This window comes from Dendroctonus ponderosae, unplaced genomic scaffold (assembly GCF_020466585.1).
Source record: "Dendroctonus ponderosae isolate FM_Combo_2020 unplaced genomic scaffold, Dpon_F_20191213v2 Dpon_F_20191213_4, whole genome shotgun sequence".
Classification (NCBI taxonomy): Eukaryota; Metazoa; Arthropoda; class Insecta; order Coleoptera; family Curculionidae; genus Dendroctonus; species Dendroctonus ponderosae.
This window is the reverse complement of record NW_026018611.1, coordinates 6,602,968-6,616,130: the sequence shown is the minus strand read 5'-3', so window position 1 is coordinate 6,616,130 and position 13,163 is coordinate 6,602,968. Positions and strand designations below refer to the sequence as shown.

The window sequence follows — 13,163 nt, the reverse complement described above, 5'->3', positions numbered from 1 at the left end:
CTTCGGAAGCAGCAAAGCTGGTTTATCGGTCAGTGCAGTCCCGGCTACAAATTCAACTAAACTTCCTCTGGAAAAATGTGCCCATCCTAAACAGACCCGCCACGCGCTTGCAAAAAATTGAGCACTCACCTGGACCAAGTGAAAGAAGTTTAAACAAGAATCAAAGATTTCCAGAGAAAAACCTCAGTTCAACCTCTAAGGTCTCAATAATTCCTGCTGGCAACTTTTGGTCTAAAAACTCCGGAACATACGTATATTTTTTCATGCAATCTGCACTTACCTGATTTGATAGTTCATTACTAAACGAAATCAGATTGATTACAATGATGAGTAATGAGCGGCTCGGAATCATTTACCAACAAGGTTTTCAACATCTCGCTGTTCGGTCAGTTGCGTGATAAATCACCGTAAAAATGCGCAACAATATCGTGTCATTGCCGCTTTACTTGCTTCTAAGCCTTTATTGTCTGCAAGTTATCCAAAACCCGAGATTCAGGCCATACTATCGGCTCTATGAATGGCTTTGGATACTTCTTTTCCCGTGCGCTCAATCCGGTTACATTGTGTGGCGAATCTCGCTCCAAAAGCCTTCAGTGATGCAGATTCCGGGGACGCTCTATGATGTGTTGCTGTTGCTCTGCAATCTCTCGATATCCACAGTTTTGCTGAAAAATCGAAATAAATTGGATGGTTTGCTGCATGCGATGAAATGCTTGGCAAGAAATACTCAAAGGAAGGGAAGCAGAGTGTTTGCGGTTTTTCTTATCGCTGCCGCATTTGTACTGATTTTTTTTAGAGTCCAGGTTGTACTATCCAACTTTGGTACCTCAAACATTCTAGAAATATTTATGGCTTTCATAAGCATTTGGCTGGCTCAGCGACTAGAAATTATGTTAGTGGGAATTTGCTGGATTGCTTGGGAACTGCAACTGTATCACGGCGATTTCAATAAAAAGCTGCAACAGATTCAAGGCTTCGACAGCCTTCGCCCACATTTGCAGGTTCACAACCGACTGTGCCGTGCCGTATTAGACTTTAACGACTTGTTCGGATATCCGATTATGTTTTCGGTTTTTACCATCTTATGCCTTGCATTGGGAATATTGTCCAAGATGATTTCCAGCAACGCAGATGTTTGCGAACGACTAAATACTAGCGACGTCGTCCGCCGTTTGGTCTACTTAGCTCCATATCTAGTGAGTTTTTCTGGTCAATTGCTATTTTTCGTGCTAATCAATAGCTGCTTTATTCAAGAGCTACATAATAGCTTTGTCCGTCCTTGGAGAAAAGTTGCGAAGAGAAGTCAGGAAGACCATTGAGATTTGCTTCAGTTACTCGGAGAAATCGGATATAAGCTACGTGATTGGCCCCGTTTCGGAAACCAAGGAGAAACTCCAGGTTTTGGCCAATCAGGTCTTTCAGCGCAGCACCGCCCTGGATGCTGCCGGGTTTTTCTCCCTGGACAGTTCGACCATTTTATTTGTTGTTAATACTTTTTGTACTTATCTGGTAGCCATTTGGCAGTTCATGTAGAAAAGCACTAGAAAAGTGCCAGCAAAGTGACGATTGGAAATAAAACATTTTGAAACCGTATTTGGGAAAATTAATTGGAAAAACGCTCTGTTTACCTGCAAGTCACTTTTTGCTTAGATATGTTTAAGTGTAATTGAATCAACTCATATTTTTTTATGTTTCCTGCCCGAAATCCCTCAAAGCTAGTTTCTGGAAAACTGATCGTATTAATTGCAGAGTCATGCAAAAAATGACCACTCATCTGGACCAAGTGCACGAAGCAAGAAACAAAGATTTGCAAAGAAAAACCTCAGTCCACCTCTAAACTCTCCATAATTCCTGCTGGGGCGTTTTGCTCTAAAAAACCCAAAACGATGCGTAAGTACTTATATTTTTTTATCCACCTAAAACGACGCAATTAAATTTACCCACTCTTAACTGCACTTACCTGATTTGATAGCTCATTACTAAACGAAATCAGATGCCTTACAATGATTGATGAGCATTGGGCGGCTTGCGATCATTTACCAAAAAGCTTTTCAACATCTCGCTGTTCGGTCATTTGCGTGAAAGATCACCGTAAAAATGGCCAACAAGTTTGTGGCTTTCTCAGTTTCTGTGCTTCTCACTTTCTATTCTCTGCCAGGTGGTCAAAAATATAGCCGAAGACTAAGTTATCGGGTCTATGAAGTGCTTTGGCTGGTTGCTTTCTCATTCTCCCAATTCGGCTACATAGTGTGGCGAGCATCGCTTGGTAATCCGCTGGTGATCCAAATACCCGGGAGTCTCTATGATGTGTTCCTTTTCTTATGCAACATCTCCATATCCGGAATAGCCCTAAGGAATCGAAGCAAACTGGATAACTTACTGCATGCAAATACATTCCTGGCTAAAGTCGCCCAATGGAGAAGAAACAGCGTGCTAGCGGCCTGCATTCTCATTGTCGCCTATGTGCTGATTATCCTCAGAAACGTGGCTGTAGAGTACGTCTTCAGAAACTCAAGCAAACTTGCAATACTGATACTTATAAGCGTTTGGATGTATCAACGGCTTGAACTGCTGTTAGTGGGAATTTGCTGGATCGCTTGGGAACTCCTGCAATTTCACAGGCGTTTCAATAAAAAACTACAAAAGATTCAACATTTCGACAGCCTCAGGCCGCATATCCAGATCTACATCCAACTAATACAGGCTGTAGCCGACTTCAACGATTTGTTCGGTTATCCAATTATGTTTTCTGTGTTCACCATCATATGCTTTGTACTGGGAATATTGTCCCAGATCATTTTCGGCAGAATGTATTATTTCGAAACAATGGATCTGGTCGATGTTGTCGGCCGATTGATCTACATATTTCCACATCTAGTGAGTGTTATTTAGTTGATTGCGAACCATTTCTTGTAATCGCCTTGTTCAAGAGCTACCTGGTAACACTGTCGATCATTGGACAAAAGTTGCGGCGAGAAGGCAAGAGAACCATTGCGATATGCTACAATCACTACGAAAAATCGGAAGAGGACTGCATGATTGGTCGCGCATCGAACATCGGGAAAGACTTCTTGGCTTTAGCCAACCAGGCCTTTCAATGCAAAATCACACTGAGTGCTGCCGGATTCTTTTCCCTTGATAGTGCAATGATTTTATTTATGGTTAATAGTTTCTGTACTTATCTAGTGGCGCTTTGCCAGTTCATGTCTGGGAATACCAAATATCGTCGTCGAGTGTGACTTCAAATAAAAGAAGCCCATTTTATCTAGTAGATCGGCAAGGATTCAATCATTTGTACAGGGCTATTTAGAAGTTTAATCAGCGCCTAAATTTACAACAACACTCCGCAAACCGCGCCACGTTCACCTCTTGGGACCGCAACAGGAACCTCACTGAAGCTGGAAAATATCAGCAATTTACTTTCCGGCCACAGCAGCACCCGAAACTAATACCTTCGAGCTCTTCTTCAGTCTGGATGAGTCCTTGACCAATGTAAGTAGCAACTAGCTCAGTTTCCACAAGCAACCCCAGACGAAACTTTATGACCCAAGCCCTGATCAGCTGCATTTCCTGCTCTGAAATCCTCCTTTTGCATTTTTTCGCTTCCCTGGCACAAATTTCGTGGACCCTCCTGAAGGCCTGTTTGATCTGCCCGCGGAATTCCTCCTCCAGATCCACCTGGGTTTCATTCTGGAAAACATCAAAATCTGTGTTAATACTTAGCACACCAAAAAAAACAAAAACTCGCTTGGATCAGGTGAAAGTGGCCATTTTCCAGCCGCTCCAGCAGCTTCAACAGCCCGCAAATCTTCAGCTCATTCTGGATGTTGGTGTTAGCAATAACAGCATCAGCCAGCATGGAGAAACACTTGCGAGCACTGGAGGCCAACATCTCAAGCCTTTTCCTAGCTGGACCTTCTGAGTAAATCTAAAAAATACAATGTGCATCCACCTGGGAACACCGATTGTTCAAAACCTACCTGTTGCTTTAGCTGGCTCTTTTCCACCTTCCCCGCAGGTTTTCTGGTGAAAAACCTGCAAAAACCTGCCAGCTTTTTGCCGCTGTTTTTGGGCTCTTCAACCACGTCCAATAAGGATCTGGCGAAGGCAACATCTTCGTAAATTTTTGCGCAAATCGTCAGCTCCTTTTCGTAGATTTTGATTAATTCAGCTACGAATTCCTGAGGGGCCTCATTGGATGGGTTCCAGGTGCAAGAGGACTCTTCTTGGATGCTGATGGATGTTCTGGATGACTTCATCAATTCAGGGCCTAAATAGGTGCTGATTTCCGTGTTTAGAATTCGGTTGCTGAGCACTATCTGATAGCTGATTGGTGAGTTAGTTAGCTCAGCTACGCTTGGAATCATCGTGTCTGCAACAATCAAAAGCGATTATTAAACAGTATTCGCGAGAGTTACAACCAAAGGTTAGTCAGGAAAAACGGCAAGAAAGGTAGTTGAGCTCGCGAATACCCTCTATTAGCTTATATGAAAAAGAAAATCGCTCAAATTCCCCAGTAGAGTAACAACCCATTTCTTTATGTACCTGAAAGCTGGCCGAAATGTTCGGCTGCAACATCGTCCTGTGAGTCCAACGCACATTCGTCCTCCTCAAGCTCATCAGCATCCTCCCGAATCCCCATATCGCTCGACCCGGAACGCAGACTCAAAGCCCTGCTCTCCAACACAATGGAGCCGTTGCCTCCAAGCAGCAGCTGCAACGAGAACTCCTGATACTCCTCCAGGTTGTCCTCCAGCCGCACCTCTCCACTGGCCTTCACTTTCCTCGCATACAGTTGGCAACTCTTGGTCATCTCCTCGTAGACGTTATCCTCCACGTCCGGTTCTGAAGCAACTTTCTCCAGCTGCAAAGCTCTGCGACTAGGCGCTCGGAAGAGCGCAGCAATATTCGGTTTTTTGAAAAAGTGCGTCAACGAGCTGCTGTGGCCGCTTCGGGATTTAACGCTCGCATAGCCGCTTTCAATGGAACCAGCCGGACTTTGAGTGTGTTTGATGGCTTGGAAGAGGGGCGTTTTGAGGTTCAAGTTGAAAGTCTGCACCAAGTTGCTGAACTGTGAGGCAGGCTCCAATTGATCTCTTTCTTCATAGAGGAACTCGAAGGAGGGCGAGTTTGTGGTTAAAATGGGACAACTGATTGGCTGCGATAAGATTGGCAAGCGAAACTCCTCGACCGTTTCCACACTGACTAGTTCCACGTTGTTGGAGTCACTGGATGTCTGGTTGAATGGGGCTGAGAAAATATCCTCCACTTCAGGAGCGGGTTGTTCAATAGCTTCCTCACTAGGATATTGAGGATTTTCCGCCGGGTCTTCAGCTCTTCTGTATTTAGCCAAAGTCGCCTGCAGCTGATCCATAACAGTCCAGACGTTCTTACAGGCAGGGCATTGCTGGTTTCCTGGCGCACTGCAAGGGCAGGATTTCATCAAGGTTTCATTAGCCAGCAGCTGCTGGCACAACAGCTTCAGCTGGCAGGTGGAATCAGAAGAACAACCTGCTGATTCTACACCGTCTGCCACTTGTCCCTGTTCAGAGCTCTCAGCAGCAGCACTCTCAATATCTCCTTCGTCTGGGGAATCCTTAGCTTCACCATGGCCTTTCTCCTTTAACCGCCCGTGGGCTCGTTCCGTCGATTCAGAGCTCTGCCGATTCATCATGGAAAGAAAACGCACCTCAAAAATCTGCGGCTGGACCATCTCCTTCGAAAATCGGTAGTTGCGCTTCATTTTTTGGCGCCGCTCCAAATCGTACAGCTTTCGCTTCTGGTACGAGCTGATCTGCCCCCTTTTGTAGTCCTTGGTAAGGAGGAGCCTGCTGGTGAATTTGTCCCCGATGTACTGCTCCAATGAGGATCCGTGCGACTTTGAGGCGCAACGCAAGCGCGGTTTGTTGCGGAACTTCTCCAGGTCCTCACTCAGGAAACTTTGCTCTTTTTCAACTGCTTGCGGGCAGCACATTTCCGACTGCGACTGGTTCTTCACCTCCACCAAAGACTTACTTTTGCGCACCGGCTTTGACGCGTCGCTTACTGAAGAGGAGGTCGAACTCTCGACCTGGCTTGTATCCATTTGGCAGCTGTAGGCGGCAGTGCTGACTATGGCCGGGCCAACGTTGGATGTCAGCGGCGCACTTGAGGGGATTCGTCTGGATTCAGCTTCGTATCTATGGAAGCAGGATTCGACTCTTTGAGAGTGGAAATCATCTCTTAAAGCACTGGATGGTTTTCCGTTCTTCTCCAGGCTTCTGAAGACTTTCACGCAGGCTTCTGCACCGCTCTTTGTTGTCTGTGTTTGCTGTCTAACCTTAGGAGTGGCTGATTGTTCCGAGGGCGGTTTGGGCTTTCGCACTCTGGGCGTCCAGGGTTTTCTTTGAGGGCGTGGTGGCGACACCTGCAAAAGTTTATAGCATTTTTAGGGATTTGCCAATACTGCAGCTCTAATGAGTTGGTTACTTGAACCACGGCTTCTCCAGTTAATCGGATGGGAGAAACTCCGGTAGATTTGTACTGTTTCGGTTCCTTAACTGGCTGCTTCCTGACTGGGGTCTTCGCCCTCAATTTCCCCTTGCTATCGCCTAGAATGGTTTCGCTAGAGAACCAACTTGAAGGAAATTTGCGCTGATATTGTTACCTACTGCTACATCTAGCACCTTTTTCTCATTGGCCCCTAACTCACCAACTCCCACCCCTACGCTCTTCTGAGACATTTTTCTGTTTGTGGACTTTGAGCTGAGTCGCGGCTCTTTAGCAGCATGCGGCTGGGTGAACCTCAAAGCGCTGGCCGCCACGTCGACCGTCGCAGGAGGAGCAGGCCTAGAGGAGATGCTCTCCTCCAAACAGTCGATGGTTTGGTAAATTTCCTGAAACCGTTTTTGGCTTTTCTGCTTGGTTTCTTCGGCGCTTTTGCTCGTTTCGGTTTGGCATTCCTTGCAACATCTGGCGGAGAGTTCTTCATTTAGCACGGATTTGAATGCGGAATAGTTGCGCGGTTTTTGCTTGCGGCTGCTCCGCTCTTCCAGGAAAAGCGTTTTTAGGACTTCTCTGGCTCGGTTTTCATCGAGAATAACATCGGACTTTGAGCTGAGCAGCTGCTGCTTGTGGTGAGTGTCTGGATACAGCTTGAAGTCGCTTTTGGATTTCTCGATTTTGTGGTATCTGAACGCGATGAAATAATCAGTGACATTTTGTATTATCGAAAATGCGCACTAAATTGATACACCCGGTAGATCACACATCCCCTTCACTCATTTAATACCTGCACTTTCCATTTTCGTAATACATAAACCGTCCATCATCCGCCTCTCTGCTCTGCACACTGAGGTCCGATTGAGCGCTCTTCTTGTCGACTTTGAGGCAATAATCCGAGTGACTGCTGGTTAGAACGCGGCAGTAATACTGCTTGGTGCAGCTCAATGGCACGAAAAAGTCCCTATTGGGAGGCGAATAACTCGATAGATCTGATGGTTCCTCCATTATGTTGTTTAAATGCGAATTACGAGGGGTGACTGCTCGGTTCCATTTTTTTGTCACTAACGGCACCACCTAAAAATAGGTGCTCTTTTATGTACCTTTTATATGGAAGATAAATATTTAACCAGCAAATTCAGCATGGTTCTTGATGAGACACTCAGAAAATTGAAGCTCTTACCACAACCTTCTCTTCAGACGGATCAGAAACCAAACGCCCACTGTCGCTTACAACGCTTTCCCGGTCCGAACAATCGTCCTCCTGGTCCGATCTTGAATATTTATAATACAGCTTAAACGATTTGGAATTTTTCTTCTTCTCCACCAAGTCGCGCTCCGTTTTCGAGGACTTGTGCGACTTGCCACTGGTCTGCGTCTGGATGACTCCCCTAGTCTCCTCCCTCGGTTTGATGTTCACAATGGAAACAGTCTTGCAGTCCAAGATCCTGACTGGAATAACTCTGCCTGGTTTCCGTCTAGGGCATTCTAAAGTGGGCGGTTCAATGCCTTCGACAATAAACTCGTGCTTCTGCCGGCATTGGAAGCTCTCAGGGGGCGGAAATATTTCCTGAAGAAACGGCTCAGGGCTTTGGGAGGAGCAATGTTGCGGTTTTGCGACCAGTGGAAACCGAGCGGGAGAAGAGCTTCTTCGTTCTTCTTTGCCGCGTTTGGGTCTCACTGTCTCCTCACTGGCTGAGAACATGTGGCGGAAGAAACGCGGATGTTCTTGGAGGAACAGATTCTCTTTTTTTGAGGTGTGCGTATAGGGGAGCCTCACCGGGCCCTCACAGGTTTTGCTGGCGTCTTTCCTCATCGTTTCCTTGCCTGATAAAGTGTTCGCGTTCAATGTAGCTTGCTCCTCCTGCTTCAGGCGCTTAATGACTTCATTAATAAGCTCTTCTTTGTTCAATTTTTCCTCAACTGGCTTTGCTGGTTCAACCGGCGGCTCTTTGGGCTTGGACTTGCTTCGCGCCTTGTCGCCTTTTCTTCTGCCGCACTTGTTGATCTGCATCAACGCGTCCAATTTCCTATCGATCAAAGTCTGGATCTTCCCGAAATAATTCTTCAAATCGCCTTCGATTATTTGGTGGATCTTCTGCTCCTCAGCCTGCGTTGTTTCGTTGCGAAGCTCCACCTTTTCCGGACTGTGCCTTCTATGGATCTTCTCTCGGTGTTCATGATGATGCTTTTCGGGCCTGTCCAAAGCGAAATACTTCTCATAAGGGCCCAAGCTGATTTTGTGGTGGGAATGCTCCCTTCGTTTGCTGTGATGCTTGACTTTGCAATTGAAGTCTGGGTAGCGAGTCTGTGTGATGTACTGTTCACTTGCTGGAGTTTCGCAGGGCTTTGGGGGCTTTTTTGAGCTGAAACAGTTGGTGATGTTCAAGTTGACAAGAAGCTTTAGGGGATTCAGTACCTTTCCCCATGATGGTGCCTTGATTTACGATCCCCTTGACTGTTGATTAACTTTGCAGCTTCGGTGGGTTTTTCCTGGTTGGAAGACTCTTTGTGCTTGTGCTCATTTCTGATGCGACGATACAAATCTTTCACCTCCGACGCGGTTTTGTCGTTCTTCATTTTGTACGGCGGCTGGTTCATTTGGCAGAAAATCACTTCCTGGATCGTGCCAAAGCCCTGGCTGGCCTTGGGGGTTTTCTCCTGCGACTTGGGTTTGGATTTATGCGACTTTTCCCGTTTCTTCACGGGCTGGTCTTCGACAGTTTCCTTTGCTTTCCGGCTGCGGTGCTTGTGGTGACGCCTTTTAGTCTCGGGTTTTTCATGCTTTAAATCGCTGGCTTTTTGAAGGGCGTCGTTGAAGGACTTTTCCTTGCGGAAAAGCAGCCTGGTTTTATCCAGGAAGCTGCGCTCGGGTTTTTCCAGCGAGTGATGTCTGACTGCTTTATCAGTGGCTGAGTTTGGAGCTAAAATCATAAGTTTCAAAGGATGTTAAATCAGGTGGTCAAACAGGCCCAGTCGGCTTAAGTTGCGCAAAAAACAAAACTTTAATAAAATCCTGAACCTTTTTCAGATTTATCACCTCTGGGGGCTTGTTCCTTGGAACGTTTCGCTTGTTGGGCAGCATCCGGAGGAATTTGGGGCCCCGGGCAGTCTCCACATGCATTTTTATCGATTTTCAGTTTTTTGGCGCCGATTTCTTCCAGCAGTTTTTCCGGCTCACGCTTGTGCTTCCGGTGGCTTCTAGAGTGCTTGTCCCGATGCGCTTTGTTTTGTTTCTTCGACATTTTAGATCTTACGCGTAATTTTCTTCCTTGAAAAATGACGTTGAATGTCAATCAGCGCCTAGAATACGTGCAGGTGAATAACCCGTAAATGACACAGTTTGGGGTTGATTGAGACCAATGACGTAATATACGAGGAAAAAGCCAATTCCGTTGCTAATTACCTAGTCCCAATTAGCAATAAATAAAAAGGTTTGCGTGAGTCCTTTGAAAAAAAATCGGCAAATTTCAATTAAATTTTATTACATTATATTTCATTTACATGAACATATACAAAGTGAATTTCGGTCTTTACACAATTAAACAATTACAATTTAGTGTGTGAAAAATACTCTTTATAGGCATACTTGGTTTATCAATTGCAACTTCAACCTACCGGAGAGATACAGTGGATTGTGGCCGCAAATTTAATTGATTCTATCAATATTGTGCTACAAAACGTATGCTACCTGTTTTACAAAAGTTTAAAAAAATTATACATCACTTTGAAAATCGAATAACATACATAAGTACAGTCGACCAGCAAATAGTTTACTTGGCGGAATTGAACATAATATAGGAGGCAGATACAATATTTTAGTGCGTAACAGTTGCCGTAAGAAGCCCGTAATAAATTATTCACTAATCGAAAACAATGTGTAATAAATGTATATAAAATTACATAAGGTTAATTAACATGGTGGTGATGGTCGTCACTCTACTTCTTTTCCAGGATGGTGGCTTTGAGCTTCTCGTAGTTGGCGCCAGAGAAGGTCAGAAGCACCGACTTGTTTTTGATGAATACAAACGTGGGCATCGAGGAAATGTTATATTCCATCGCGAGTTCTTCACATTCATCTACATCAACCTGAAAATAATAAACGCATTGTTGTTGAACCAGGCTAAACAGGCTTATAAAATATTTTTTTGCGTCTACAGCACATTCTTTATACGTAAGGAATAAACATGTATGTAAAATTCGCGCCAATTTGTCTTAGTTTAATATTTATTATTTGTTTCTTACTTGCAACAATCAATTTTCCAACATTAAATGTGAATTATTCAATTATCTTTGAATTTGTTTTGGATGTTTTGGATGAAAATTCTATCGTGTTTTTCATCACAAAGTAACATTTTTACTTGGTATTTTAGGAACTCTTTGTGATGGACAAGCGAGTTTTTGTTCTTTGGTTTTTGTGCACGTTTTACCGGCACTTGGAGCGAATTCATCAGCGTCAAATCACAATTGTTCATTTATCAGTGGCGAAGAATTTGGGGCGAGAGCGATAATGGAATTGGACAAAAAAATTACTTTGCGCTCATCAGTTGCGGTAAGAACTGAAAGTGTGTACAAAAATTCGATGTTTATCCCACGATCCTGCAAGAACGCCGAAGAAGATGCCAAAACTTCCGATTTTTCAAATCTAACTATTCAAAACAATTCTTCAATCAGCACAGCGAAAAGCGAGCAAGTTCATTTTCATATATCGACCATGAATAGTCCTATATCCTGCCTTTGGTATAATTATTAGTTGGAAATTCACCTTAAGGATGTGTATATCGGCATATTCATTAGCCAATTCTTCAAGTTTCGGGCTGATCATTTTGCAGGGTCCGCACCAGGTAGCAAAAAAGTCGATGACGACCAACTGATCCCCGGCGTCGGAAAGCTTCTGGTCCAAATCATCCTAAGAACAACACAAAATATAATTAGCATTAAATCAATAATCAAAACGTTTTTCCATTTTACATACATACATACATACATACATACATACATGTACAAATGTAATTGATTTGATCAATCTAATGGTTCAGTGTTCGTGCAGGAAGGCAATTAGGACCTAGCCTGGTTAAATATTACATTACCACACTTGAATAGTGGGGAAATGCATTGAAATCGCGTTCCGTAATTTATGGATGGATTTTACGTAATTCGCGTGTGGTTTATAGCACATTTGGTCTTTGGCCTAGGCCTAATTCGATCGACAACAGACATCCAAAAAACTCCAACTCCTTTCGTTATAAGCAAAGGTATGCGATGCGGATTTGTGGTATGGTATTCAAACAACCTTCAAATCGAGTTCCTGATCGTTTCGTTTAGATTGACTACAGCGAATTGGCACCACCCATAAAAACTAGAGTTAGTGATAAAAATTGTAATTTATTATCAACGGTTCATCCAGTTGAAACCTTACTGATAAAAACGAATACTTAGCCAAAACCTCTCAGACTAATGGTTTCCGAGATAAGGCGAAAACCAAAATTGTCAAAGTTTGCTCAGTTTTTCCTTGATAAACCCCGTAATTTTTCAGGAATTGAAAAACTTTTCATTTGTGGTTTTTCTATATTGTTACACGATTAGATTTGCCCTAAGCAGGTGAAAATCTAATGGGTGTATGCTTTTTGGAGGATCAAAAGGATTCTTTTGCATTAGAAGTTTGTTCCTACTATTCTATAGCTTTTCTACAGTGGTTTTTTTGTGCACATTTTATACAAATCCACAGATTGTGGTGCATCAATTAATCCCACATTGGCTCCACAGCCAAATCCCCTACCCATCTAGTAGAATGGTAGAAATTACAACATTCAATAAATACGAATCATAGTTTACTCAGCTTTGATAAAATGAATCATTACCTTTCAAAAACCAGTTTTTAACATGAATTTTACCAAGTTTCACGACCTTGCCCCTGCTTACGTCGACCATAAGCAGTGCATAGTGAATGATGACATAAATCCGGGCATATCACCGGGCTTGATTATAATATTTACGAACTAGCAATGAGTAGTGTAAGACTACTGAGGAAGATGGCAAAATAGGGAATGTGGGCTTTCCTACCACACCCAGCTAGTTTTTAGATAAAAACCGAAACGGTTGTCCCACCGGCTAGACCAATGTCAAACACCAACAGATAGTTACCTTGTCCTTGATGTGGGTTACCATTTTGACGAATTCACCACTGTTTTGGGGCGCTAAACACTTAAAAGATGCAACGGAAGCCTCTAAAGTTTCACAACTAGGGAAATCGAGTCTTTTCTTTGAAGATGACACGATATGACAATCAAGTCCCGGACAGAACTAACAGGAGTACCAACAGCGTCGATTGCCAACTGAACTGACCGCTTTAGGTGGAGTCAGTTTATAAATATATGTAGGGCGCTTTTTACTAACACACAAACTGGAAAGAGATAGACTAATAGGACCTTGTGAGTAATCGTCACAGTCATAAAATGACGGCAATTTTACGGAAGTTTTTTTATTTGGGATTTTAGTCGATAAGTCGATTATCTGACTATTGCGCGTTATGCCATTCATTCATTTAAATACACCGCATTTTAAATCATATGAATATTATCTCAAAATGGTATTAGTTGATTAATTAAAAAGTAGATCTTTTCCATAAATGCACTCGTAAACTATATGAACATGATAAAGCAATTTCAAGGGACATATGTGTA

The 13,163-nt window shown here is 43.6% G+C and overlaps 3 protein-coding genes across 4 annotated transcripts; 1 reads left to right on the top strand and 2 right to left on the bottom strand.

Annotated features, from left to right (window-relative positions):
• The first annotated feature begins 413 nt into the window (after positions 1–413).
• On the top strand, positions 414–1,533 carry LOC125504307. The gene is made up of 2 exons (XM_048666126.1): positions 414–1,196; positions 1,255–1,533. Exons 1-2 carry the CDS (start codon positions 414–416, stop codon positions 1,531–1,533), a joined length of 1,062 nt encoding a protein of 353 aa, XP_048522083.1.
• A 1,755-nt stretch (positions 1,534–3,288) lies between these two features.
• Positions 3,289–9,810, bottom strand: LOC109536989. Of its 2 annotated transcripts, none has more exons than XM_048666120.1 (11): positions 9,503–9,810; positions 8,900–9,404; positions 7,664–8,846; positions 7,271–7,557; positions 6,647–7,170; positions 6,469–6,590; positions 4,546–6,406; positions 3,981–4,372; positions 3,749–3,928; positions 3,453–3,690; positions 3,289–3,398 (listed from the first exon to the last, which is right to left on the bottom strand). In XM_048666120.1, exons 1-11 carry the CDS (start codon positions 9,723–9,725, stop codon positions 3,319–3,321), a joined length of 5,595 nt encoding a protein of 1,864 aa, XP_048522077.1. In that variant the 5' UTR covers positions 9,726–9,810; the 3' UTR covers positions 3,289–3,318. The 2 variants fall into 2 exon arrangements, with proteins under 2 accessions (XP_048522077.1, XP_048522078.1); XM_048666121.1 differs by having other exon boundaries at positions 9,521–9,810.
• Positions 9,811–9,948: 138 nt separating this feature from the next.
• Positions 9,949–13,101, bottom strand: LOC109537143 (thioredoxin-2). The gene is made up of 3 exons (XM_019903744.1): positions 12,625–13,101; positions 11,246–11,389; positions 9,949–10,569 (listed from the first exon to the last, which is right to left on the bottom strand). Exons 1-3 carry the CDS (start codon positions 12,646–12,648, stop codon positions 10,420–10,422), a joined length of 318 nt encoding a protein of 105 aa, XP_019759303.1. The 5' UTR covers positions 12,649–13,101; the 3' UTR covers positions 9,949–10,419.
• Between the last annotated feature and the right edge of the window lie 62 nt (positions 13,102–13,163).

Coding starts and splice junctions, on each gene's coding strand:
- LOC125504307 (XM_048666126.1), top strand. CDS start 414: ATGCGCAACAATATCGTGTCATTGCCGCTTTACTTGCTTCTAAGCCTT. Junction 1,197..1,254: donor TCTACTTAGCTCCATATCTA/GTGAGTTTTTCT, acceptor GCTTTATTCAAG/AGCTACATAATAGCTTTGTC.
- LOC109537143 (XM_019903744.1), bottom strand. CDS start 12,648: ATGGTAACCCACATCAAGGACAAG. Junction 11,390..12,624: donor TAACCCACATCAAGGACAAG/GTAACTATCTGT, acceptor TGTTGTTCTTAG/GATGATTTGGACCAGAAGCT. Junction 10,570..11,245: donor CCGATATACACATCCTTAAG/GTGAATTTCCAA, acceptor TATTATTTTCAG/GTTGATGTAGATGAATGTGA.
- LOC109536989 (XM_048666120.1), bottom strand. CDS start 9,725: ATGTCGAAGAAACAAAACAAAGCGCATCGGGACAAGCACTCTAGAAGC. Junction 3,929..3,980: donor AGAGCCAGCTAAAGCAACAG/GTAGGTTTTGAA, acceptor TGTATTTTTTAG/ATTTACTCAGAAGGTCCAGC. Junction 3,691..3,748: donor GCCACTTTCACCTGATCCAA/GCGAGTTTTTGT, acceptor GATGTTTTCCAG/AATGAAACCCAGGTGGATCT.